This window comes from Paroedura picta, chromosome 7, assembly GCF_049243985.1.
Source record: "Paroedura picta isolate Pp20150507F chromosome 7, Ppicta_v3.0, whole genome shotgun sequence".
Lineage (NCBI taxonomy): Eukaryota > Metazoa > Chordata > Lepidosauria > Squamata > Gekkonidae > Paroedura > Paroedura picta.
Genome location: NC_135375.1, coordinates 104,241,458 through 104,265,727, shown reverse-complemented (window position 1 = coordinate 104,265,727; position 24,270 = coordinate 104,241,458). Strand labels below are relative to the sequence as shown.

Genomic DNA, 24,270 nt, shown 5'->3' with positions numbered 1-24,270 from the left:
TATATTTATTATTATTTGCATATTTAAAATACGTATACATTTTATATATACAATATGTATATATACATATAAAATACGTATCCAACATTCGTAAACATGCAGTGTTTCCCTGTGCCTGAACTAGCGTGCTTGCACAGCGCCCGCATAACAATGCGTGGATCTCAACGGTGCCCCCGGCGCCCTTCGATGCCGGAATTGCTCCTAGAAACACCGCCGGGACTCACCCTCTTCGGGCTTCCTCACGCCACGCCCCCCGGATGCCGCCCCGCCTCTTTCGCCCCGCGCGGGCGGAAGCAGCGGCGCTGGGAGGGGAGGGGTTTTCACGCTCGCGGCGTTGCCATGGTGCCGGTGCTCCCGGGCCTGTTCTTGGGCTGCGGCGAGGAGGCCGCGGCGGGCGTCGTGACGGCGCTGCTGTCGGTGGACTCGGAGCCGCCGGCCGTGGGCGAAGGCGGGCCGGGGGCGGCGCTGCACGTGCCGCTGCTGGACGCGCCGCAGAGCGACCTGCTGAGCCACCTGGATACCTGCGCCGCCTTCATCGGCCGCGCGCGGGAGGGGGACGGAGCCGTCCTGGTGCGATGGTGAGAGCGGAGGGAGCCAGGCAGGCAGGCAGGGGCGGCCACGCTGCGGCTCTCCAGCTGTCCGTGGACTACAATTCCCATGAGCCCCTCCCAGCATGCTGCTGGGAGGGGCTCATGGGAATTGTAGTCCATGGACAGCTGGAGAGCCGCAGCGTGGCCGCCCCTTCACGGTACAGTCCCCAAAGCTGACATTTTCCTCATTGGAAACGGACCTCCTATAGTCTGGAGATCAGTTGTGATTTTTAGTGAGTTTCCAGGCCCTGCCTGGAGGTTGGCAATTCTAGGTTTGTGCATGGACATAGTTTTGGATTTGTTCCTTGTGGGGGATGCCCTCCTGCTGCTTTCTGGAGTCTCGCTGGAAGCTTGCAAAAGGAAACATCTAAATTGGAAACTGGAATGAGGCTTTCTAGAGGGAAATTGACCATCGCTGTTAGACATGGCAGAACAACTGTCTTGTAGGCCCCGTGGAACTGTCCAAAGTTCTGTAGGGCCCTGATCTCACTGTGATGAGCGTTCCAGGTCAGGGCCAAAAAAGCTCTGGCTTTGGTCAAGGCCAGTTTTATTTGCCCTGGGCCAGGGACCCCGAGTAGGTTTTGGCCACTTGATCTTAACAATCTTCTTAGCATGGTGGGAGGGGCCTCAGACCATTTAGAGCAGTGGTTATCTTCCTAATGCCATGATCCTGTAATCCAGTTCCTCATGTTGTGGTGACTCCCAACCATAAAATTATGCAAGTGCTCTTTCACAGAAATTAAACTGAAACTGACCCATGGTGTGAAGATCCATTGTTCAGGATTGTATATAAATTGGTATTTTTCCAGGTTTCTCAGTTCATTTCTACCTCTTGTCCCACCATGCCCATCTCGCTCTTTTCCGCTGTTCCAGACAGACGAAGAATGCTTTATCTCAACCTACCCCGCAGGACTGTTGTGTGGATGGTGCCCCACCCCAGCCAAGCTTCTTGCCCTGCTGCAACCCCTGCTTGCCCTGCTGCGACCCCAAAGGGGTCCTGACTCCCAGGTTGAGAACCACTGATTTAGAGCTTTGAATGTGATTTGGTCTCCAATCTGGAGTCAGTGGAGCTGGGAAAGCAGAGGTATAATGGGTCCTGGTAAAGACCTGAGTGAGAGCCTCTTGTGGCGCAGAGTGATAAGCGGTAGAAATGCTGTCTGAAGCTGTCTGTCCATGTGGCTGGGAGTTTGATCCCAGCAGCCGACTCGAGGTTGACTCAGCCTTCCATCCTTCCGAGGTCGGTAAAATGAGTACCCAGCTTGCTGGGAGGTAAAATGGTAATGACTGGGGAAGGCACTGGCAAGGCCACCCTGTATTGAGTCTGCCATGAAAACGCTGGAGGGCATCACCCCAAGGGTCAGACATGACCCAGTTCTTGCACAGGGGATAACTTTACCATTAAAGACCAGAGTATCCTGGACCATTTGGAATTTCTGGAATACTTTCAAGGGTAACCTTGCATAGTGTGAGTTCCAGAAGTCTAGTCTGGAGGTGACGTGACTTTTGTGTGGGTCACAGTGGCTAGGTCTGGTGCTGAGAGGTAAAGTACCAGTTGTTGTGCCTGGCAAAGGTGGTAGATAAGGAGGCATCCAGGACCTCACCCAAGCTCCTGATTGTGGTTGAAGGTGTTACCCTGTTAAGGGTAGGAGTTGCACTACTTCTCCCCCAAACTCCCTGCATGTTGACCCAACCAGAGGACCTCAGTCTTAGCAGGATTTCACTTCAGCTGACCTCTCTTGAGCCAGTCCACCACAGAGATTCTGGGAGTGTTGACAGATGCCCACCCCCTTAGCAGAAATAGCATGAGTGTCATCAGCGGATTGGTATCAAGCCAGCCCAAAATTCGATACCAGCTGGGCAAGGGGACACATGTAGATGTTGAATGGCTTCCTGTGGGACCCCACACATGAAGGCTTTCTGCTGGTGGATTTTCGCCCCTAACTCCACCCTTTATAAAAAGCAGATCTCTCATAGAGAAAATCAAACATGAAGAGAAATCTGACTGCTCTCTAACACTTGTCTCCTTGTCTTTCAGTCATGCCGGGGTCAGCCGAAGCGTTGCTGTTGTTACTGCTTATTTAATGAAAGCGAATAATCTCCCTTTTGAAGAGGCCTATGCCTTAGTCCAGGCCGCCCAGCCAGAAGCCAAGTATGTGTCTCTCTTCCCCCCCTCCCCCTGATAAAAACTTGTTTCTGTCCTTCCTGAGGGCCAGGCCTGCATCCACTCTTGAGTAAAAGTGTTTGTTTCCACTTAATTCCAGAATGAATGAAGGGTTTGAGTGGCAACTGAAACTCTATGAACAAATGGGCTGTGAAGTGGATGTAACCAGTGTCCTTTACAAACAGTATCGTTTGCAGAAAGTAACAGAGAAATACCCTGGTAAGTGAGAGGAAAGATTTTCCGACTTCCTGAAGCTTTTGCGATGGAAGTTGCTGTTTACAAGTATCTCTAGAACGTAGTGGACAAGGACAATAACAAAGAATATCCAAGCGCCCAAAAACTTAAGAGTGCTAAAAGCCTAAATAAGGTTATGTTTAATTCATAAAACGCAACAAGGGCTTGTTAAGTTTAAAAAGCCTCAGAGGAGCCACCAAATAAGCTCTTGGAAGCTTAAAGATGGAGAGATCACCTAAGACAGGGGTTGTCAAACTGCAGCCCTCCAGATGTCCATGGACTACAATTCCCATGAGCGTTTGCTGGCAGGGGCTCATGGGAATTGTAGTCCATGGGCATCTGGAAGGCCGCAGTTTGACTCCCCCTGACCTAAGAATTAGAACTATTCCTAGTTGTTGTTATTATGGGATTTATTAACCACCCCCCCTCATAAGGCTCAGAGTGGTGTATAATGTTTTAAATTGACCTAGCAATTCAATAAAATGCCATACATAATGAAACATTTGAAACCGTCAGGTTTTCAGTCTTCTGCATGACTTCTGCAAGTCACTGGATAATTATACTGAGACTTTTTTGCAGGAGGGGGGATATGTAAGGACATTTGCTTGGATTTTTAAAGTTACAAAAATAAATTTGACATCTGGGGGGATGTTATGACATTCCGATCAGAGCCTGACAAGAGACAGGAACATTCGGGGAAAGGTGCTGTGCTCCGCACAGATGTAGGATCAAAACAAGGAAAATGTGCTCAAGCCTCTGTAGGGTAAAACATGTTGTAGAAATTAATATTAATCTTTATTAAAATTAAAAATCCAAGTCTGGAAATATGGCCTCATTAAAATCCAAGTATGCATTCAAGACTAATGCTATTACTGACCAGATGCATTTTTGCATCGCTGCCTTCATCGGCGGTCAGGCATAAATAAATAAAGCAGCAGACATAAAATGCAGGAACAGGAATGTTAAATATACAGTTGGCTCCTTTACGTACAGTGATCTAATATATTAACTATGCAGGAGACTAAGGACCTTAATCGATTCTATCGACCAGCAGGCCAGATAAAATTCTTTGAGGCCTCATGTTTCTAAAGCAGGCCCTGGTCCAGAGGAGCACTTCCAGTGTCCAGTAAGTGTCCTGTAAAAGGTAAAGGTATCCCCTGTGCAAGCACCGAGTCATTTCTGACCCTTGGGGTGACGCCCTCTAGCGTTTTCTTGGCAGACTCAATACGGGGTGGTTTGCCAGTGCCTTCCCCAGTCATTACCGTTTACCCCCCAGCAAGCTGGGTACTCATTTTAACAACCTCTCAAGGATGGAAGGCTGAGTCAACCTTGAGCCAGCTGCTGGGATTGAACTCCCAGCCTCATGGGCAGAGCTGTCAGACGGCTGCCTTACCACTCTGCGCCACAAGAGGCTCATTAAGTGTCCTTTAGGAGCCAGTTTTTCTCCTAAGTATGCTGAGTTGAAATTTTAAGCCGTGGGTTTTTAATTTTAATAAATGTTAATATTCAATTTTACAACACATTTTACCCTAAGAGGCACATTTTCCTTATTTTGACCCTTTTTTGGGGGGGTGTTCTTGACTTGTGTCAGGATATTTTCTCCTTTTTGTTGTGGACCACAAGTAGATAGACTAAATCACCTGAACTGTTATTTTTGCATTGTTCTGTCAGTTATGAGTTTGACTGAAATCAGCATTAAAAATACTTGATAATGCAGGCTGTTCATTAACTAAGTATGAATGTCATTATTTATTTGGATATGTGTACTCCGCTTTTCCTGTAGAGCAGCTCACATTGTCCTCCCCTGCAGTTTATCCTTACGGTGACAACCAACCCTGTGAAGTAGATTAGGCTGAGAGACAGTGGACTGGCCCCAAAATCACTCACTGAGTTCTCATGGCATCCAAACCTGGGTCTCCCAGACCATAGTCCAGGGGTGGCCAAACTGTGTGTCACCAGATGTCCATGGACTACAATTCCCGGCTGGCAGGTGATCAGGAGAATTGTAGTCCATGGACGTCTGGAGAGACACATTTTGGTCATAGTCTGAGACTTACACCATGGTGGCTCATGTATAAATGGCTCATGTAAGTGATGCATGCATTCTACAAATATTACTAGACATTTCTTCCCAAGATTATATGAACTGCTGCCAGTTAACAGCATGAGAGGGTGGATCCTGTTGTGTGTGGGACTACGTGTTGCGAATTCTGAAGGCTGTTCTCTCAAGGCCATGTACAGAGAGAGAGAGAGAGAGAGAGAGAGAGAGAGAGAGAGAGAGAGAGAGAGAGAGAGAGAGAGAGAGAGAGAGAGAGAGAGAGAGAGAGAGAGAGAGAGACCTAACTATCTAGCTAGCTGTTGCTTGCAGTCATTCTTGTAATCAGCTGCTGCTCTGGAGGGCAAGCAGTTCTTTGGAGAGATGGCATATTAATTCCCTAAAGGGTTAATACGGGTGCAGATGTTATTTGAAATTGCAATCCAGTGAACTGTAAAATAAAGACTCTTGTTTTGGATGCAGCAGATTCTCCATGGCACAGATGTCCATAGCAGGGAGCTTTCATTCTACCGTGACGCTTGTCAAGGGGTTAATAAATCCAGATGTGCTTCCTCTTTTCAGAGCTGCAATACCTGCCGCAGGACGTCTTTGCTGCTGACCCAAACACTGTACGTGAGACTCCAGTTCACGAAACTCTGTACAAGTGCAGGAAGTGCAGGTATGGGGCTTCACAAACTTGAAATTTGTTCCTTGCTTTGGTTGGTGGTTGCTTTTTGATAATGAGGAGGCTCAGTTTTGTGACCAGCATATTCCTGGACTTCCTCTTTGGAGGAATATTTTTAAACCATTAGCACTTTTTCATCATTTTTCCCCATTAGAAGTAAAATTTGGACAGTCGCCACAAGGAGAACAGATAATTTTTGAAATAATTCTCAAATCTGGTAAGATATTTTCAAGGGTCAGAAGGGAAGTAACTGAGATAAGCAGATACTATTTTTTTTTCTCAAGATGTTCTCCTGGCACCGCTAAGAAAGCTTGCCTTCCTGTTGCTCTGATACCATAAACATTCGGAATTTCTAGCCATTTGGACACTCAAAGGTAGTACATAATTAGGTACCGTAGTCTTCCTGAGGAATTTGCCCACATATTGGGTGGTTACCATCTCAGCCGTTGTGATTCCATTATACTGAACATAATTCATGTTGCCAACAATTGCTCTCATAACCTGTTTTGTGCCTGGTCAGAAATTCCAGCACGGTGTACTGGTTAAAAGCACTAGACTTTAAACTGGAGAACCGGGTTTGCTTCCCCACTCTGCCCCATGCTGCCAGCTGGTTGACCTTGGGCTGTTTTCACAGAGCAGCTCTCTTGAAGCTGTTTCAGCCCCACACACCTCACAGGGTGTCTGTTATAAGGAGAGGAAAAGTTTGTAAGCTGCTTTTGTACTCCTTTGGGTAGTGAAAAGCAGGGTATAAAAAACTCCTGGTTTGATCCTACAGATTAAGCTCATATTAATCTAGTATTGGTGAATACTTTTGGGCCATATCAGGAACTGCAGCATTGACAGTTAGATCAACCATCATGGCCAAGAGGTTCCAAGTTTCCATATTTTTTCCATGCGCTTTTAAAAAATTCCAGTCTGAATATATCAGGCTCCATTATGGACGCAAGAAACAACACAGAGTCGAGGATTTTGAAGTTACTTGTAGACATTCTGTACTGACACCATGCATTCTGGTGGTGAAATTTTTTAATCCTGTGACATATTAAAAAGACGAAGTGTTCTATAGATTCAGAAGTAGAAGAAAAGTTTGTTTTTATACCCCACTTTTCTCTACCAGAAGGAGCCTGAAAAAGTGTCTTACAATCACCTTCCCTTCCTCTCCCCACAACACCCTCTGAGCTAGGTGGGGCTGAGAGAGCTCTGTGAGAACAGCCCTATCAGGGCCTAGACTAGCCCAAGGTCACCCAGCTGACTGCATGGGGAAGAGTGGGGAATCGAACCCAGCTCACCAGATTCGAAACAGTCGCTCTTAACTACCACACCAAACCGGCTCTTTTTTTTTTACTTTTGTCATCTTCCTTCTCTACTGCATCTTCCCATTTTTCTTCTAACTTTGTTGCATTTTTTGACCCAAGCAGCAAGTGTTCTGTGTCGTGTATGTGCACATTTTAATCAGCACATGCAAAAGAACAAGCTTCTAATGATCTCTTCCTGCTTTGTTGTGTCGCTTTCTTCCTGGAGGGTAGGCGTCTGCTCTTCCAGGGCTCGAGCATTCTGACCCACCCCGAAGGCAAGGGGCCTGCTGCTTTTGCACACAAGAGACTCTCAGACCCCGCCTCTTTCCAACGCAGGGGTCAGTCTGCTTGCACTTCCTATTTCGTCGAGCCTGTACAGTGGATGGAGCCAGCTCTGCTAGGAGTGCTGGAAGGACAGGTGAGAGAACCACTTTCGTAAGAGATAGTCGGATGATGCTCTGGGAAGTTCTTAGGCCCTGAACTCTAAAGGAGGGTGGTCTTCATCGGTTCTTTGCCCACAGCAAGGGATAGGATGGCAAGTGTGTAGGGGACTCAAGGGATAGTGTGTGTTTATGTGTGTGTATATATTGAAAGAACTAGAGATCAAATTGCCAACATACGCTGGATCATGGAGAAAGCTAGGGAGTACCAGAAGAACGTCTACTTCTGCTTCATTGACTATGCTAAAGCCTTTGATTGTGTGGAGCACAACAAATTGTGGCAAGTTCTTAAAGAGATGGGAATACCAGAGCATCTTATTTGTCTCTTGAGAAATTTATATGCAGGTCAAGAAGCAACAGTGAGAACTGAACATGGAATCACTGACTGGTTCAAAATTGAGAAAGGAGTTCGGCAAGGCTGTATACTGTCGCCTTGCCTATTTAACTTGTATGCAGAGCACATCATGAGAAATGCGGGATTAGAGGAGTCACAAATTGGGATCAAGATTGCAGGGAGAAATATCAACAACCTCAGATATGCAGATGATACCACTCTAATGGCAGAAAGTGAAGAGGAACTAAAGAGCCTGTTGATGCGGGTGAAGGAGGAGAGTGCCAAAGTTGGCTTGAAACTCAACATCAAGAAAACAAAGATCATGGCATCCGGCCCTCTCAATTCCTGGCAAATAGAAGGGGAAGAAATGGAGATAGTGACAGATTTTATTTTCCTGGGCTCCAAGATCACTGCAGATGGGGACTGCAGCAAAGAAATTAAAAGACGCTTGCTCCTGGGGAGGAAAGCTATGGCAAATCTAGACAGCATCCTAAAAAGCAGAGACATCACCCTGCCAACAAAAGTGTGTTTAGTCAAGGCTATGGTCTTCCCAGTTGCAATGTATGGCTGCGAGAGTTGGACCATAAGGAAGGCCGAGCATCAAAGAATTGAGGCTTTTGAACTCTGGTGCTGGAGAAGACTCTTGCGAGTCCCTTGGACTGCAAGGCGAACAAACCAGTCAGTCCTAGAGGAGATCAGCCCTGACTGCTCTTTAGAAGGCCAGATCCTGAAGATGAAACTCAAATATTTTGGCCACCTCATGAGAAGGAAGGACTCCCTGGAGAAGAGCCTAATGCTGGGAGAGATCGAGGGCAAAAGAAGAAGGGGACGACAGAGAATGAGGTGGATGGATGGAGTTACTGAAGCAGTAGGTGCAAACTTAAATGGACTCCGGGGAATGGTAGAGGACAGGAAGGCCTGGAGGATCATTGTCCATGGGGTCGCGATGGGTCGGACACGACTTCGCACATAACAACAATAACAATATATTGAAAGGCTTTCTCTGCCTTGGCCTCTTCCTGGTGGAATGAACTCCCAGAGAAGATCAGGGCCCTAACAGAACTAGCACAGTTCCGGAGGGCCTGCAAGACAGAGCTCTTCTGCCAGGCTTATGGTTAAGGCCAGTTTGAACAAATAAATAACTTGAACATTAATGGGACAATAGGCTCTAGAAAGGGGGACTTGCTGGGGCATGAACAGAAGCCTTCTGCAACATCCTCAGTTTTCCATTCTTGCAAGCCCTCCTAGAATCATAGAGTTGGAATGGATCTCCAGAGTCATCCAGTCCAACCCCCTGCGGAATGCAGGAAATTCACAACTGCCTGCCCACCACTGTAGCCCCGATTCCATGCCCAAATGATGCCCTCCTCCCCCCAAAAAACAGAATCTTTAACCAGTCGATCCTGGAAGAAATTTGCCTTCTGATCCCCAAGTGGTGATTTCACAGAATCAACATTTCTGTGAGTTGGCTCTCTAGCTTCTGCTTAAAAACTTCCAAAGGAGAACTCACCACCTCCCAAGGAAGCCTGTTCCACTGAGAAACCGCTCTAACTGTCAGGAATTTCTTCCGGAGTCCTTTAAATGAGAAGGACAGTAAACATCTGGAACCAGCTCTGTAGTTTACATATTGATGATTTTAACTTTTTAACTGTATTTTAAGAATGTCACAAACCACCCCAAGAGGGCAGGTTTAATGTGGGCGGTATAGAAATGTAAATAATAAAACAAACACCTTCACCTGCTACCCTTTCATGGCTGTTAGGTTCATTTAGGAGAGGGATGGAACCCTTGCTTTGTGGCAGGCTTGATCGTGTCTGAATCTAAATGAGGAATGGACTCAATGGGCAGAAGGCAAGCTGTCCTGTGGCTCAGCTTAGTCTGTTTGGTGGAGCAGGTCCTTCAGAGCGCTGCACCGGCAGTGAAGCATTGCCCTAAACCCTTTGGGCATCATGGGTGGTCATGTCGTACATGGGCAATTAGCCAAATATATGTGAGGCCGTTGCCCATCTGTGAGCACGTGTGCTTTCAGCTGAGCTGCAGTGATATCATGGAATGTTCAGAAACATTGCAACTGCCCACAATGTAATGGCCAGAAGCAGTGGCAGCTTCTCCAAGAGAAGCAAGGCAGTTTGGCTTGGGTAATTCAGAGGACAGGTCAAGAAGTGCTGCATGCCATTGACTCTATGTGCATGAAATCAGCGGTCTGAGTCTGGCAGAGAGGCTAAAGAATGGATTGGCTTTGTGAACAAGTAACCATCTTCAAGTATTAAAAGGCTGCCATATGGAGGATGGAGCAGAGTTGTTCTCTCTTGCCCTGGAGGGACGGACCAGAACCAATGGGATGAAATTAATTCAAAAGAAATTCCATCTAAACATCCGGAAGAAATTCCTGATAGTCAAAGCCGTTTCTCAGTGGAACAGGCTTCCTCGGGAGGTGGTGGGTTCTCCATCTTTCAAAATTTTTAAACAGAGGCTGGATAGCCATCTGATGGAGAGGCTGATTCTATGAAGGCAAAGGGGTGGCGGGTTACAGTAGATGAGCGATTGGAATGTGAGTGTCCTGCATAGTGCAGGGGATTGGACTAGATGACCCATGAGGTCCCTTCCAACTCTATGATTCTATGATTCTAGGTTCCTAGGTGGTAGGCAGTAGGGAGGTCTGTGGTACTGAGGTGAGGAACGCACATCTGGGATGATAGGCTCTAGAAAGGGGGGCTTGCTGGGGTGTGGAGAAGTCTCAGGTATTATTGGAACAGGCAAGGGTGTATGGTTTCTGAAGGAAGGTAGGGAGGTCCGGAGAGGCAGAAAAGCAAAGTGCAGAGAGGGCGAGGGCCTGGCTGGCTGCAGAAAATGGAGCCAGACAAAGGGCAGTACGGAACGGAAACAAGAAAAGGATGGGCAGAGTTCCTCCAGGCAGGTTCCCTGGACAGAGATAGTTCTGTGATCGTCACAGTACAGGTGTGCCCTGAAGGTGGGCGGGTTGTGGGCAGAGGAGGGCAGGTTCCACAGTGAGGTTCCATGAACTAATCTCTGCCAGCTTTGGTTCCTGATCTGAATGTCCTGGGACCGTGGGTGGAATTATCCAGTGGAGAGCATTTTGGGCCTGCCTTACATCTAGTTGTGTTCTTTTGCAGCTTCTGTGCCCCAAGTGCTCCTCCAAGCTGGGCTCCTTCCACTGGCACGGTGAGCAGTGTTCCTGCGGCCACTGGGTGACCCCCGCCTTCCAGATCCACAAGAGCCGCGTGGATGAAGTGAAAGGGCTTCCTGCGGGCGGCCTGCGGCCTGGGAGGTGAACCCGCACGTGCCGCCCAGGCTGGCCAGCCGACAGATTCTGAGGACTTCAAACAGAGTGCCTTAATCCGTAGAGACGACTCCCAGTTTGGAGGGTTGCCTAGAAGGGAGATTGCACCGGCAGATCAAAGTTGCTTGGGTTTCTCCGAGAAGTCTTTTTTTTTTTTTGAAGATGTCAATATCTCCTAGAACTTTTAGAAACCGTCGGTTTGATTTGTGTTGAAATCTGCCTTTAAGAGAAGGTGATTGTGGAGACGTGACCATTGGGCAGGATGCTAAAATATAGTCTTCCAACAAAAGTTATTTCCACAGAGGATTGTGCGTTTGGGGTTACGGAGCAGGAAGAAACTGCTGGTGGTGGTGAGAGAGCCAAGGCAAGAGTAGCATCCATTAAGGCTAGTAGGAAAATCTGGGCGAGAATTGCAGCTGGGAAGATTAAGCATTTGTCATGCTGATTTATAATGAATGATGCAGGGTACTGTGAGGTACCCAGTTGGGAGAGGCTCATGAGAATTGTAATCCATGGGCATCTGGAGGGCCACAGTTTGGCCACCCCTGTACTAGAGGGACCCCTGTGCTGTACTGTGAGATCGCAGCCATCTTTCTGCTTAGATCCTTTTTTGGGGAGGGGGGAGTTAACAAGATAACTGTGAACAGGTTGCTTCAGAAAGCTCTTGAGGGTGGGGCGAATTACGCCCACACATACCTCCATCAGGTAGAAGATTTATTTTGGCATGCACACAGCATTCATTGGTGAGGGGGGCGGGATGGGATTGGTATTTACTAGCACTTGCCGTGGCTTTCGTCCAATCAGGCCTGATGCGTAAATTGCTGAAGCGACAGTAGTAATGGAACTTTCCTCATTTCTCCCTAATTGTATAAAATGAAACAGATGAACACAGATCCCCCTCTGGAATGATGACTGTCGGCAAATGTACCTTAGCTGTCAGTCCTGTTGCTGCAACAATTCCCTCCGGGCAGCCCGGAGTCCTAATAAAACCCTCAACAGCTGAGCTTGTTGCCTCCCCTTCTCTGCTCCTCTCCCGCCCTCCTGACTGCCGCTTTCCTAGGCAAGAGGGGCCCTGGCTCTATGGCAGGACCCACATTAAATCCACAGCCTCTCCCGTCAGAAGGACCCCATGGTATGTGATGGGGAAGCCTTTCCCTGACCCCCTAGAGAGCAGCTGCCAGCCTCAGTGGACCAAGGGTCTCTCTGCATGAAGCAGCTTTGTGTGTTCTAGCTGCCCCTTCCCCGGAGAACTCGATTCGTTCTGGATTATGCAGCTGTGAATAAACGGCGATAACGTTGGTCAGGCTCTGGCTGGCTGTCATTTGAGCTTGAGGTCCAGCCACACGATTTCAGGGACAATCACAGCATGAGTCAGAGGGTAGTATTATTGTCCTCTTCAGAGGGTGTCAGCAGTGACACGCTTCTGGCCCTTTCTGTGGATGGGCTCCTCGCCGCTGGCCTGCGCAACACCCGTTTCCTCCTCCTGTAGAACTTCAGGACGATCCCGTAGATCGGTGGTGCGTTTCTGCTTCACCGTTGTGGGATGCTGCAGCGATGTTGCCGTCCAGCGCAGCAAGCTCTGTTCCCAGCTCCTCGGCTGTTGCATCCCGTCTCGCCGTGGACTTGCACAGGATGGCGAGGTGAGAAGCAGTTGTGAATCTCGTTCTCTAGCTCTCGGGTGGGGAGCCGGGTTGGCCTGAAGCACCAGAACCAAGTTTTGAGTCCGGGGGCACCTTGAAGACCGATAAAGTTTCATTCTGGGTATAAGCTTTCCTGGGCACGCACACTTCATCAGATAGAATCATAGAATCATAGAGTTGGAAGGGGCCATGCAGGCCATCTAGTCCAACGCCCTGCTCTACGCAGGATCAGCCCTAAGCATCCTAAAGCATCCAAGAAAAGTGTGTATCCAACCTTTGCTTGAAGACTGCCAGTGAGGGGGAGCTCACCACCTCCTTAGGCAGCCTATTCCACTGCTGAACTACTCTGTGAAGATACACTGCGACGGTTTTCCTCCAGGCCTTACGTATAGGTGTGTGTGTGGGGGGTGTATTTTGCCAGGAAAGACTTGTTCCAAGCCAATCCGGAAGGGCTATCTATAAAAACCAAGCTGCTGTTATTGTATTATTGTTAAGAGTCAAGATGCATAAGTAACGGGGCGATTATAGCTGAGACTGGATGAAAGGAGTTGTTAAGGCCTGTGAAAGGCAACAAATTAGCATAAAAAGATGAGCAAGAGATGTGAGAGCTAAGCTCCAGGTCTGTAAGGAAAGTTCCATTTGTGTACACAATGACTCAGTGGAGGCTGTCCTAACAGAGTGAGGATCTAAGCTTCCTCTTTCCAATATATACCACTGTAGTCTCATTTCGTTAGAACCAGTTCTTTGTGACAGTCCCTTCCTACACCTGGCTGCTGCAGGGGACGTGGTCTCAGCAGCGTAGCTGTTGTTTTCTGTCAGCCTCCCTCTAGAGCAGGGGCGGCCAAACTGCGGCTCTCCATACATCCATGGACTACAATTCCCATGAGCCCTTGCCTGCATAGATTTGAATCTTAGATCATGATTTTCGCAATCTGTTGTAAATGGGCCCCAGCCCAGCTAAAGAAGACCCTTTCGGACCTGATGAAGGAAGTCCAAGGGTGTCATATGCCATCTATGAACCATCTTTAGCAGGTTCTCCTTTAATGAAAGGCTACTTGTGAAAGCTGTGCCTCGGGGTAACAATAGACCCCCATTTATCTTCCCCCAATTTTTCTTTTAGATCTTCATGCCACTTAGTAGAATGTTTTTTTTACTGGCTTTGAGAAAGGTTTTCGACAAGAATAAGCTCGAGAGAAAATGAAGCTTCTAATGTCAGTTCCGAAATATTCACCACCGTTTTCAACCTTTCCTGAGTGGCAAGTTCCTCAAACCACTCCATATAATTTGTTAAGGGTTCTGTAGTTGTTGCTCGAAAATTGTCATTAAAGTTTTCCTATAATATCAGTTGCTCTGGATTGGGAAGCCCCCTGTGCCCCTATTTAGAGTTGACATTAGAATCTTCATTCTCATGCCTCACTCCGATCCTCATAGCTTCATTTGGGTTCATCTCTGGACCAGGTGGCCGTTTTCGGTTTGGGTTGTCTTTCTGTGGTCTGGCGGATTTGCAGCATAAATAGGGTGGTGCAGAGCCAGTGTAGTTCTCCTGTTTCTTTCTTTTTTTAATTACCTAAATGGATATCTTAGAATGGCAAAACTTTGTGGCAAGAAATGCAAAAATTGAATTGGCTGGCTGAACAGTCGTTGCATTTAGAAAGTTAATTATAGCCTGAGGGTGAGTCCTAGGCATTTGGGGACTGGGTATGTACATCTGGCATCAAGATGCATGGTCCTCAGGGATATAGCCTGCCCTCTGGCCTGGTGCTGGCTACTAGGTGCCTCCCCCAAATGCCTTCAGCTGGTATCGCCTTTTTCTTTTAATGTCCAGGGGCACCTTTAAGACCAACAAAATTTGATTCAAGGTATGATTTTTCTTGCGCACAAAGATTTTTAGCAGATTCAAGGACCAAACAGGAATAACAAGCTTGGTTACTATTGGTTTTGGTTTAATTAGGGAGGGATAATGAAGGAAATATCAAGACTGGAGATTAATGGGCAGATGTATTCTTAACTGTGGAATGCAGAAAGTAATTGAGAGCCTGCCATCATGCTCCATCTGTCTCCCCTCAAGCATGAAGGGATCTTTACAGCATCTTGTTTGAAGTGTGCGATTGGCTGTGTAGGATTATCCCCCGTCCACAGACCAGAGAAATGCAAACCGATCTACCATTCCAAATTACAGTACATTTTACTATTAATTATAATCTACCATTCAAGTCTCTTATTCCAAATAAGAAAATAAAATATGCATGACCCTTCCGGGGGATTGTTAATGCAGATGTAAGGGTTGAATGAGGTAAGCATATGTAATGAGATAAGAAACCAGTACCCTGTGATGTCCTGGGGAATTAATTGTTTTGAGGGTTGTAGTAACCTGCCGCTCAGCAGTTTCCCTTTCTCATCTGTTCTTGAGGCTGCTTTGGTAATAAAACAGGTACTTTGAAGTCACTCATTTAATGTCCTGAAAGGTTGAAGTGTTCTTCCACAAACGTCTGAGTCTTGTGATTCTTGATGCCAGGTTTGTCTCCATTTATGCTTTGGCAGAAGGTTTAACCTGTTTGCCCTTTGTACCGAACAGAAGGGCATTGTTGGCATTTAAGGGCCTTTCTCAACTTTTTTACTGCTGAGAAGCCCCTGAAACATTCTTCAGGCTCTGAGAAACCCCAGAAGTGGTGTGATCATGCAGAATATGGTTCGGAAGCGTAGCTGTGGACACGCCCGCCTGGACCCCCCCTCCAGGCCAAGCATTGGACATTTTGGAAGGGGGTCGCTATGACCATACACGGTCATATCACCGAATAAATGCTTAACAAATTAAAAATATATATTCAGAATTAATTAACTCCCACCTATTCCGGAAACCCTTCCAGAGCTATCAAGAAACCGTGCCTTACAGGCTAAAGTTGTATAATATCAGTAAGGCTAAGAAAGGGAATTCTTTTGAGTTCCTAATTTGATGCACCGATAATATAGTGAGAGAGAGAGTGTGTGTGTGGCTGTTTAGGATTTTTTTTAAGCAAGCCTCTACCTTCGGTAACAACTAACTGGAATCTCAGGATTTTGCCTGCTCAAGAGATTTCTTGTTAAATGAAAACAGCACCCAGTAGTTCAAATCCACTTTTTATTCCTTGTGACCTGAACAAGGGAACGCAACGTCGAGTGACAATATATTCATACGTGAGAAGAGTCGTATTTGCTAACCTTACTCCTCCCCCCTCTTTCTTTGTGGACCAAAGAGTCTGCAGCAACACGGTGGACATCAGTTTACCCCAACACAGAAAAAAACACAAAACAGGCCAAAAAAAAACAGAGAGAGATATATACACAAAACTGAACTGGCCGCTGCTGGGCTAGATACAGCACAATAAATAGCTGCGTTGGTAGACTTTTCTGTAGAGTTTTAAAATATCCTCTTATAAAGTAACATGATCTATTCTCTAAGCGTGAAATGCTACAACACAGTACAGTGGTGACAGTACAGTCAATATGGTATTTTTCAGCAGGAGGGCTTTGCGCTCATCTTTTGCATACCACTATTTGTAAACAGCATGATGACGACAAGAGATCCGTTCTGCACAGAGGACAAGCTGAGGGTTTGAGGTTGGGGGGTTTTTTTTTGAGAAAAACACACTGTTTCTGCTGGACTCCGGGCCTAGATCTGAGCTGGTGTCACATGACACAGCAGTGGCCTTGGTCTACGACTGAAACAGCCCCACCAAAAAGCTCCTAAACGAGGTGGAGGGAGGATATGACTTGGTTGAGGGGTTCACTGCCCGAAGTAGAAGAGCTTGCAACCCTTGCTCTTCTGCAACCTCCCTCACTGTTACTATCGAAGGTATTGCACTATACGGGGGAAATGGTAATTAGGATCCTGCAAGAGGCCCCTCCAGAACAGATGAGAGAAAACATTAATGCCAGGGTGCCTCCTGTGCATCTCCACTAACTCTGGGGACTGCAAGCGTGTGGCAAGGACCACCCGTGGAGCAAGAAATGGCCACTGAAATGTGGTCTCCTGTGGGCTGTGCAGATCATGGGCTACGAAGGCCCAATGTCTACCCTACAGTCATCCATTCTGCAGGAAGTAAATATCGGGATCCAGATGCTCTTGGGTGATTGTGGGGGGAAAAAGTAAACAGTGTGAGAGGCAGAAGTTGAAAGGATGTCTTCCTGATCCAGTTTGGTCATGTGGAGGACAGTAACCTGGCCAAGTGTCACTCAGACCTGTAGCCCAAGGTCTTAGGCAGCAGCAAGATTCCCTACTGCAGAGAAGTTCAAATTAAGCCTGGCTTCAAGGAACCAGGTACAATCCCTATCTCAGAAATACTTTCACCTCGATAAGCTGCATTTCCTCCGATATAAAGAGATGGGCCCACGGGATGCTGTAGTGCGCTCCCACTTTACCTGGTTGTTCCACACCTGTGGGTTTTCAGCACACTTGCTGTAACACAGAGAGGGGTGCTGGAGGAATATTACAGCGAAGGAATTCACAAGAACAAAAAAAAAGGCTGGCGTTTTCACAGCGGCAGCTCATTACCGAAACACAACTGATTGGCGCGATTCTCTAAAGCACGGATACGGCCACAAATGCACAGTAGTTATGAGGGGAACTGGCTCTACTGCCCTTATGCCACCTGTACATAAGACTGCAGTTTTTCCTCCTAGGAGGAAGCTGTACTCCCGAGTACCGTTCTCTTGGCTCCCTCGCATCAGGCGAAGAAGAGGAGGCCTCCGGTTTTCACGAAACCCGCTTTAACGCTTTCAAGCTCAGACTTAACACACACACACACACACACACACACACACACGCACCGCAAAGCTATCCAAACTAAACAGGAATGTCCGTCGAGATTGAAGTAATCTTCAAGGGGAATGTACACCTTTCTCGTCCGTCCATGGAAAAGCAAGAGGGCAGAGATGAAGGACACAGTCAATACGTGGGGCTCCTGGAATGAGCCAGCGGCTCTAGTCTTCCAGACTGCGGAAGGCGTTCTGCATGTCCTCGAAGAGCTGAGCGTAGTCGGCCTTGATCTTTGCCTCGCCGTCTTTCAGCGGGTCCTGAAATTTAAACGATACAAAGCTAAGGATCTCTTGGAGAGAGCACGCTTTGGAAAACGGACCCTGCTGGAAACAATTCCTAAGATCTGTGCTTATGCTGATATATGAGAGTGTGCTCTGCCAGCTTGCGGAGATTAAAGAAAAAAAAGAGAGTGGGCTTGGTGCAGTCTAGCATCTTCCAGCCATCTCTAGGGAAGAAGGCAAGGCATTTCCCCCCACATGCTGACAAGACACATTAAGTAGCCGCCCAATTGAGCCAGCTCATCACAGTGGGACTATCTAGTCTCCGACTTGGTTGGAGAATCTGGGCCAATTAGTCCTCTAAGAATCATTCCTGAAACTATTTTGCCCCAGGTCTCTCACATACAGTTGTTGGCAAGCCTTAACAGTACAAATTAAATTAATGTTGAGTTTGGTTCTTTGAGCTTCTATGCACACGGGATGGAAGATACATAGAATTAACTATAATTAATTATCTTAAAGAATACAAAGATGTGAACATTAACCCTACAGCCGCTGCAAAACTAGTGCCAACGAATGAAATCTTTTAGCAATTCTGAGCCATATTCGAGGAAGTAAAATGCAAAGCAAACCAGATTTCAGATTATCATCTTTGCTTTTAGGAATTTTAATACAAATGCAACAAACATACAAAGAGGAGCATCACATGTTATTGTCAGAAAGTTCCATCCGGAGAAATCTGGTTTGCTTATCACAACCATGTGTTTATATAGAAACCTCCCCCCCACTGTGCTGATCTAATCATCTAGATTAGGGGTTCCCAAAGTGGGCAGTCCCCTCCCACACAATTATAGAGAGAGAGTAACTGCTGGCTTAGCTGCCAAGAGACCAACTTATTTATTTGCTTCATTCATGTCCCAACTTCCACCCTAATGGAGTGGTTTACATGCATTACATTACAGGCAGCCTGTTCTCCAGATTAGGGCCCACTGCTCTTATACATCACATCACTCTGGTTCCCCCTGAGAGGACATTTGCAGGGCAGTGATCCCGACTGCACCCTGTAAGACTTTGGCTATCTGAATGTACCTTCCCCCTCTCATGACTACCCCCACTGGCTCTCCCGTTTTAATACATTAGCCTTCCTACCACCGACGTAAGACGAGGCTAGCTAAAACTGTCACCCTGTTCCCTTTCAACCGAGGAAGAGGTTGGAAAGGCATCATCCACCAGGTGGCATCACCTTGAATTTCATAGAGGAGAGCCGGTAGAGAATTTCGCTCATGTTCTCTCTGATGATGGACCAGGTTATCTTGTTGTCGCTCTGGGCCGTGGTCTCGACCGCTCGACGCGCCATGTCGTAGAAGGCAATCATGTTGGACAGTATCCCCACCGTCTTGTAGAATGGGCAGAACCTGGAAGCGACAGCACAGAAACAATCCCTGTGAATTGGACGGGGGGAGGGGGGGCGCAGGGACCCCCAGAGCACCCCGTGCGAGTCACAGAAGCATTCTGGCCTCCATGAGACCGCACTTAAGTTTCAGATTTTCATTCTCCATGAACGAGGAGCCCCATTTGTCCTGTGTAGGCAAGACTCTCCCCTTTGTCCTGCAATGGCTAACATGTCACTGAACAAGAATTTTGTAATTAAGGATGATTACAAAAATTTGAGGTTAAACAAAAGAGACAAACTCTCCCAATGAGTATTCTGGCCTCTGCAGTGTGTGTGCTGACATTCTGAGTTATGCGCATCACGTTATTATTTTGCCCTTCCCCTTTTGTTCTCCCATGTCCCCAAAAACCTCCTCCTGAAGGCTTCAGGTTTCTCAGCAACAGCAATGTCTTAGTGACACATGTGTCTCTTCCCTCTTCCATCCTCACAACAACTCTATGGGGTAGGTTAGGTGGAGAAACGGACTTGCCCCAATTACTGTGCTCCATGACTGAGCGGAGATTTGAATCTGGGTCTGTATCAGGGGTCCCCCCAATCTTTTCAAGGCCATGACCACCTTTGGCATTCTTGCACAGGCTGGTAGGTGCAGCCACAAAATGGCTGTCATAGTAGGCGGAGCCAGCCACAGAATGGCTGCCATTGCTTCAGGATTCTTGTGCCGTGTGTGGCATCTGCTGCTAAACCTCTGCCCTGCCAATCACATCTCCAGTGGCCAGTCAGAAGCCCTGCTGAGCAAAAGCCCCAACTGACCCTGCCCACTTTCTAAGAATGCTTGGTGGGTGCTGGGAAAGGTGCTGGCAGGTCTTACATTGGCTGGCTTTGCTTATACGCTGACAAGCATACCTTGGCAACCAGAAAAGAAAGAAGCTGTTTTTTGTTACTGAATGAGAACAAAGATGCTTGGGTTGGCAAGATGTGCTTCTGTGGATACCTAAAACCTGCTGAGAACGCCAGAGCTGGGGGTGTGGCTGAATGATAGGGACTAAGGGATTTCTTTTTGCTAAGAATGGCTCAAAAGCATTGCCAGATAAAATTTGAAAATTAAGGGAGCAGAGGTTAAGACAGCCACATCATGCAGAAGCCTTTTTCCTAAGCCAAGGCTGCAGAAACAGCTTCCCCCAAGGGCGCACCTATCATAGGGGGTGTAGCCGTTCTGTTGCAGGAAGTCATCTTTGATCAGCTTGGCCACTTCCAGCGTGATCTTGTCCGTTTCTGCCAAGGAAGCCTAGGACAGAAGAGACGAAGTTAATGTGGTTCCCAGGATTACAGAATTGGTTTGGCCATTCCAATGAGGATTGGCGGGCTGAATAACTTTGGACGTTCACCACCGCTATCAGTGCTAAGAAAACAGGGTGACATGACTAGAATCCCTCACTCCAGTCCCTCCCCGAGGTACACTGGCTCAGCTCTGCACATTCCCTTCCAGTGTGCCGTAAGCGAGTCCTGCCATGCTAGAGGAGAATGGCTCCACAGGAACTCTCCTCACCTTTCCCACCAGCTGTACAATCTCCGCAAGGTCCTCTTCTTCCTGCAGGATCTCCTTTGCTTTCGTCCTCAGCGGGACAAACTCAGGGAAGTGCTTGTCGTAATACTCATCCAGGGCGCGCGTGTACTTGCTGTAGCTGATCAGCCAGTTGACAGACGGAAAGTGCTTACGCTGAGCGAGCTTCTTATCCAAGCCCCAGAACACCTGCAGAGAGAAAAAAACCCACACACCCCAAAAAAGGTTTCAGCCTACGCTGTCAGGCCAGGAGTACTGGCAGCTTGAGCGGAATTGACAGCAAAGGCCTGCAGAAGGTGAGAAACGGCAGCCCATGACAGACAGGTCTCATCTGAAAATGTCCAAGCAGAACTAAGAAGGAGAGTCCGTTTGCCTACCACACAGGAGGGTTGTGAGGATCAAAGGCAGGACTAAGGAGCAGGAACAGAAGAAAGAGAACTGGGGGTTTGTACCCCGCTTTTTACTACTCGAAGGAGTCTCAAAGCTACTGACAATGGCCTTCCCTTACTCTCCCCAAAAGAAACACCCTGTGATGTAGGTGAGGTCTAAGAGAACTGTGACTAGCCAAAGATCACCCAGCAAGTTTCATGTCTTCAGGTAGCTCAATATAGCCTTCCCTTCCTCTATCCAGAAGAGACACCCCCTGTGAGGGGGGTTGGATATGAAAGCTCTGAGAGAACTGTGATTGGGCCAATGTCACTCCTAGATGGTGTCTCAAAGTGGCTTACAGTCACCTTTCTCTCTCCAGAAAAGACACCCTATGAGGTAAGTGAGGCTAAGAGACCTCTGACAGAACTGTTACATGAGAACAGTGTTATCCGGACTGTGCCTAGCCCAGGGTCAGCCAGCTGGCTGCATGTGGAAGAGCAGGGAATCCAACTCGGCTCTCAGATTAAAGGCTGCTGCTCTTAACCACTACGCCAAGCAATACAATATGGCACATGTACACAGCAAGAACAGTTCTTCAGCATGTCACCTTCTGAGGAGGAGGCAGGGACTTGGAGACTTCCATTTCAACTTGTATTGCACAAAGGGAGCTTTGATTCTCAAAAACGTACACATCTAATGGGCTGCTAGACCCGAAACAGAGACTGTCCCTTGTGCTACCAACCCTCTGCGGTAACCCAACTGAACAGGCTAGAGCCCAAGCCAAGAGATTCACTTCTGCCATCTGGCAAGCGTGCCACCAAGCCCAAGTAGAGGGCGCCGCTGTGGTGCCACATGGGGGAAGAAGGCATGCATCAGTATGCGTTTTGCGCACTGGACACCAAGTTCAGTTCCTACCACCTCCAACCTCTCTGACCCCAAGATCTGGGCGAGGTGGCTGGGAACACCCCCGTGCTTCTCAGCCTACTGTGGCTGGATGCGCTGCAGGCTAGCCACAACCCCTCCATAAGCCGTGCACTGCCTGGGGACAGAGGGTGGCCCTGCTGAAGACCGTCTCTGCAGACATAAAGCTCACATCACAAGTCCTGGCTGGGCTGAAGCAGTGCTTCAAACTGACCTTGATGGTCCACTGGAAAAGTAGAAGTTTCAACCTACCTGGACAATACCCAGTGTAGCGGAGGTGACCGGATCTGAGAAATCCCCGCCCGGAGGAGACACACTGAGTGAGGACGGAAAAAAGAAAGAGGGGAACATGAGTGACAACTATGCCTCGTATTGCCCTAAAGCGAAAGGTCAATGGGGGACTGCAGTTTGCTTGAGGAAGATGTTCCCCACTTGGCCAATGACACTGGCTGGCTGTGGGGAAAGGAAAGGGAACTTGGTCTGAAATACTCACGCTCCAACAATGCTGACGCTCCCTTCCCTCTCTGGGTTCCCCAGACACTTCACTCGGCCAGCCCGTTCGTAGAAGGAAGCCAGACGGGCCCCGAGGTAGGCGGGATAACCACTGTCTGCGTGCAGAAAGACAGACCAGGTGAGCTTGCTTCAGAACCCTCCCAATGAGGGTCAAGGCTCTCAGGATCAGCCTCCCAACGGGGGCACCGGGGGGGGGGGGGTCCCAGGAGGGTAAGACTCACCAGCAGGCATTTCTGCAAGACGCCCAGAAATTTCCCTCAGGGCCTCTGCCCATCTGGATGTGGAATCAGCCATCATACTGACATGGTAGCCCATGTCCCGGAAATACTCCGAGAGGGTAATCCCTGCAGGGAAGAAAGGTGTCATGGAAAGCAGGTCAGAAGATGTTCTGGCGTCTTATGGCACCGAGAAACCATCAAACAGCGTTTTGACACTCTTAGCTAGTTTTTCTGCACCCTGCTTTTTACTAATCGGAGTCTCAAAGCGGCTTGCGATCCCCTCCTCGTAACAGACTCTCTGTGAGGTAGATGCCACTGAGAGAGCTCTGAGAGAACTGGGACTGGCCCAAGGTCACCCAGCTGCTGCACATGGAGGAGTGGGGAATCAAGTCTGGTTCTCTTGATTAGAGGCCGCCTCTCTTAACCTGCCAAGCTGGTTCGGCCATAGATGTGCATAAGGCAATTCTCTCCATAATTTTGGCTTCCTAGCAAAAACCCAGAACCAATGGGTGGAAATTAATTCAAAAGAATTGTGAGGGGATTGTGAGGGGATGGGCAGGAAACTGAGTTCCTGCACTGTGCAGGGGGTTGGACTAGATGACCCTGGAGGTCCCTTCCAAATCTATGATTCTTCAGAAATGTATCTGTGCCATCAACGGACAGCCTGGATTGGATAACTCTGCAGAGTTGCAATTCAAAAGCTTGGCTCCAGGTTGCAAAGCACCCCTGTTCTACTTCTGACCTATCTGGGGACATCAGGTCAGTGCAACGGGCTAAACCCTTTTCTCAAGGCCCAAAGGTCTGGATGGAGAGCCACGGGCCAGAGCACAGGGCCAGGGGATTGGTCCCACAAACAGTTAGGTGAGGAAGGGAGGCTGAAGGAAGCTACATTCTACGCTGCAGACCAAAAAAAGACCTTGCGCCCAATATGCTGAATGAGGAGTGGTGGAAGGTGTGCCATGTTCCCCTCCCTCCTGACAACCCCGTAGACAGGTGTGGTGCAAATGGCAGAAACCAGGCCTTCTGGCTCTGCCGAATGAAGACATTCCGCTTGACATGCTCAAAGATCCAAACCCTGGAGGTCCCCGTCCATCTCTGATTCTGAAATCTGGAGAGCCACAGTTTGGCCACCCCTGCTGGCGTATTCATTTCCGCATCTCGTACCTGTGTAAATAGAGGCCTCCCTGGCAGCCACAGGCATGTTGGAGGTGTTTGCCACGAGAGCCGTCCTCTTCATGATGCTCTCCACCTTGCCGTCGACTTCCATCGTCAGCTGGAACGGCAAAAGGACACGAGGTCAGAGCCAGGGAACCAGGGGAATGGACCCCCTCCCCCCCCCAGCAATAGGGAGCTGCACCACTGTCGAATCCCCAAGAGGCTGCTACGGCTGACTGCAACTTCCGGCTGGGCTCTGAGCATCGCCGGCGCAATAGAGGCAGCTGGGCCCTTTCCTCTTTGACTCTTTTCCCACCAACTAGCAATGGCGGAAAATGTCATTGCCAATGCTGACTTCCAGCAACACCGGAAGCCGTGAAATAATGTCACGTTTGTTAACGGATTCACAATG

At 48.2% G+C, this 24,270-nt stretch overlaps 2 protein-coding genes across 3 annotated transcripts in view; one reads left to right on the top strand and one right to left on the bottom strand.

Moving 5' to 3' along the window:
• The first annotated feature begins 274 nt into the window (after positions 1-274).
• DUSP12 (dual specificity phosphatase 12) lies at positions 275-14,971 on the top strand. Its single transcript, XM_077345890.1, has 6 exons — positions 275-578; positions 2,626-2,739; positions 2,852-2,970; positions 5,603-5,699; positions 7,232-7,418; positions 10,909-14,971. Exons 1-6 carry the CDS (start codon positions 340-342, stop codon positions 11,065-11,067), a joined length of 915 nt encoding a protein of 304 aa, XP_077202005.1. The 5' UTR covers positions 275-339; the 3' UTR covers positions 11,068-14,971.
• Positions 14,972-15,819: 848 nt separating this feature from the next.
• ATP6V1A (ATPase H+ transporting V1 subunit A) overlaps positions 15,820-24,270 on the bottom strand; it is a 30,147-nt gene continuing 21,696 nt past the window's right edge. For both annotated transcript variants that reach the window (XM_077345886.1, XM_077345887.1), the window contains exons 8-15: positions 23,868-23,976; positions 22,707-22,829; positions 22,466-22,580; positions 22,225-22,288; positions 20,668-20,871; positions 20,312-20,406; positions 18,972-19,143; positions 15,820-17,767 (exon numbers count right to left, since the gene is read on the bottom strand). In XM_077345886.1, coding sequence (XP_077202001.1) covers positions 17,675-17,767; positions 18,972-19,143; positions 20,312-20,406; positions 20,668-20,871; positions 22,225-22,288; positions 22,466-22,580; positions 22,707-22,829; positions 23,868-23,976 — 975 coding nt within the window. In that variant the 3' untranslated portion in view covers positions 15,820-17,674. The remainder of the gene's footprint in view (positions 17,768-18,971; positions 19,144-20,311; positions 20,407-20,667; positions 20,872-22,224; positions 22,289-22,465; positions 22,581-22,706; positions 22,830-23,867; positions 23,977-24,270) is intronic.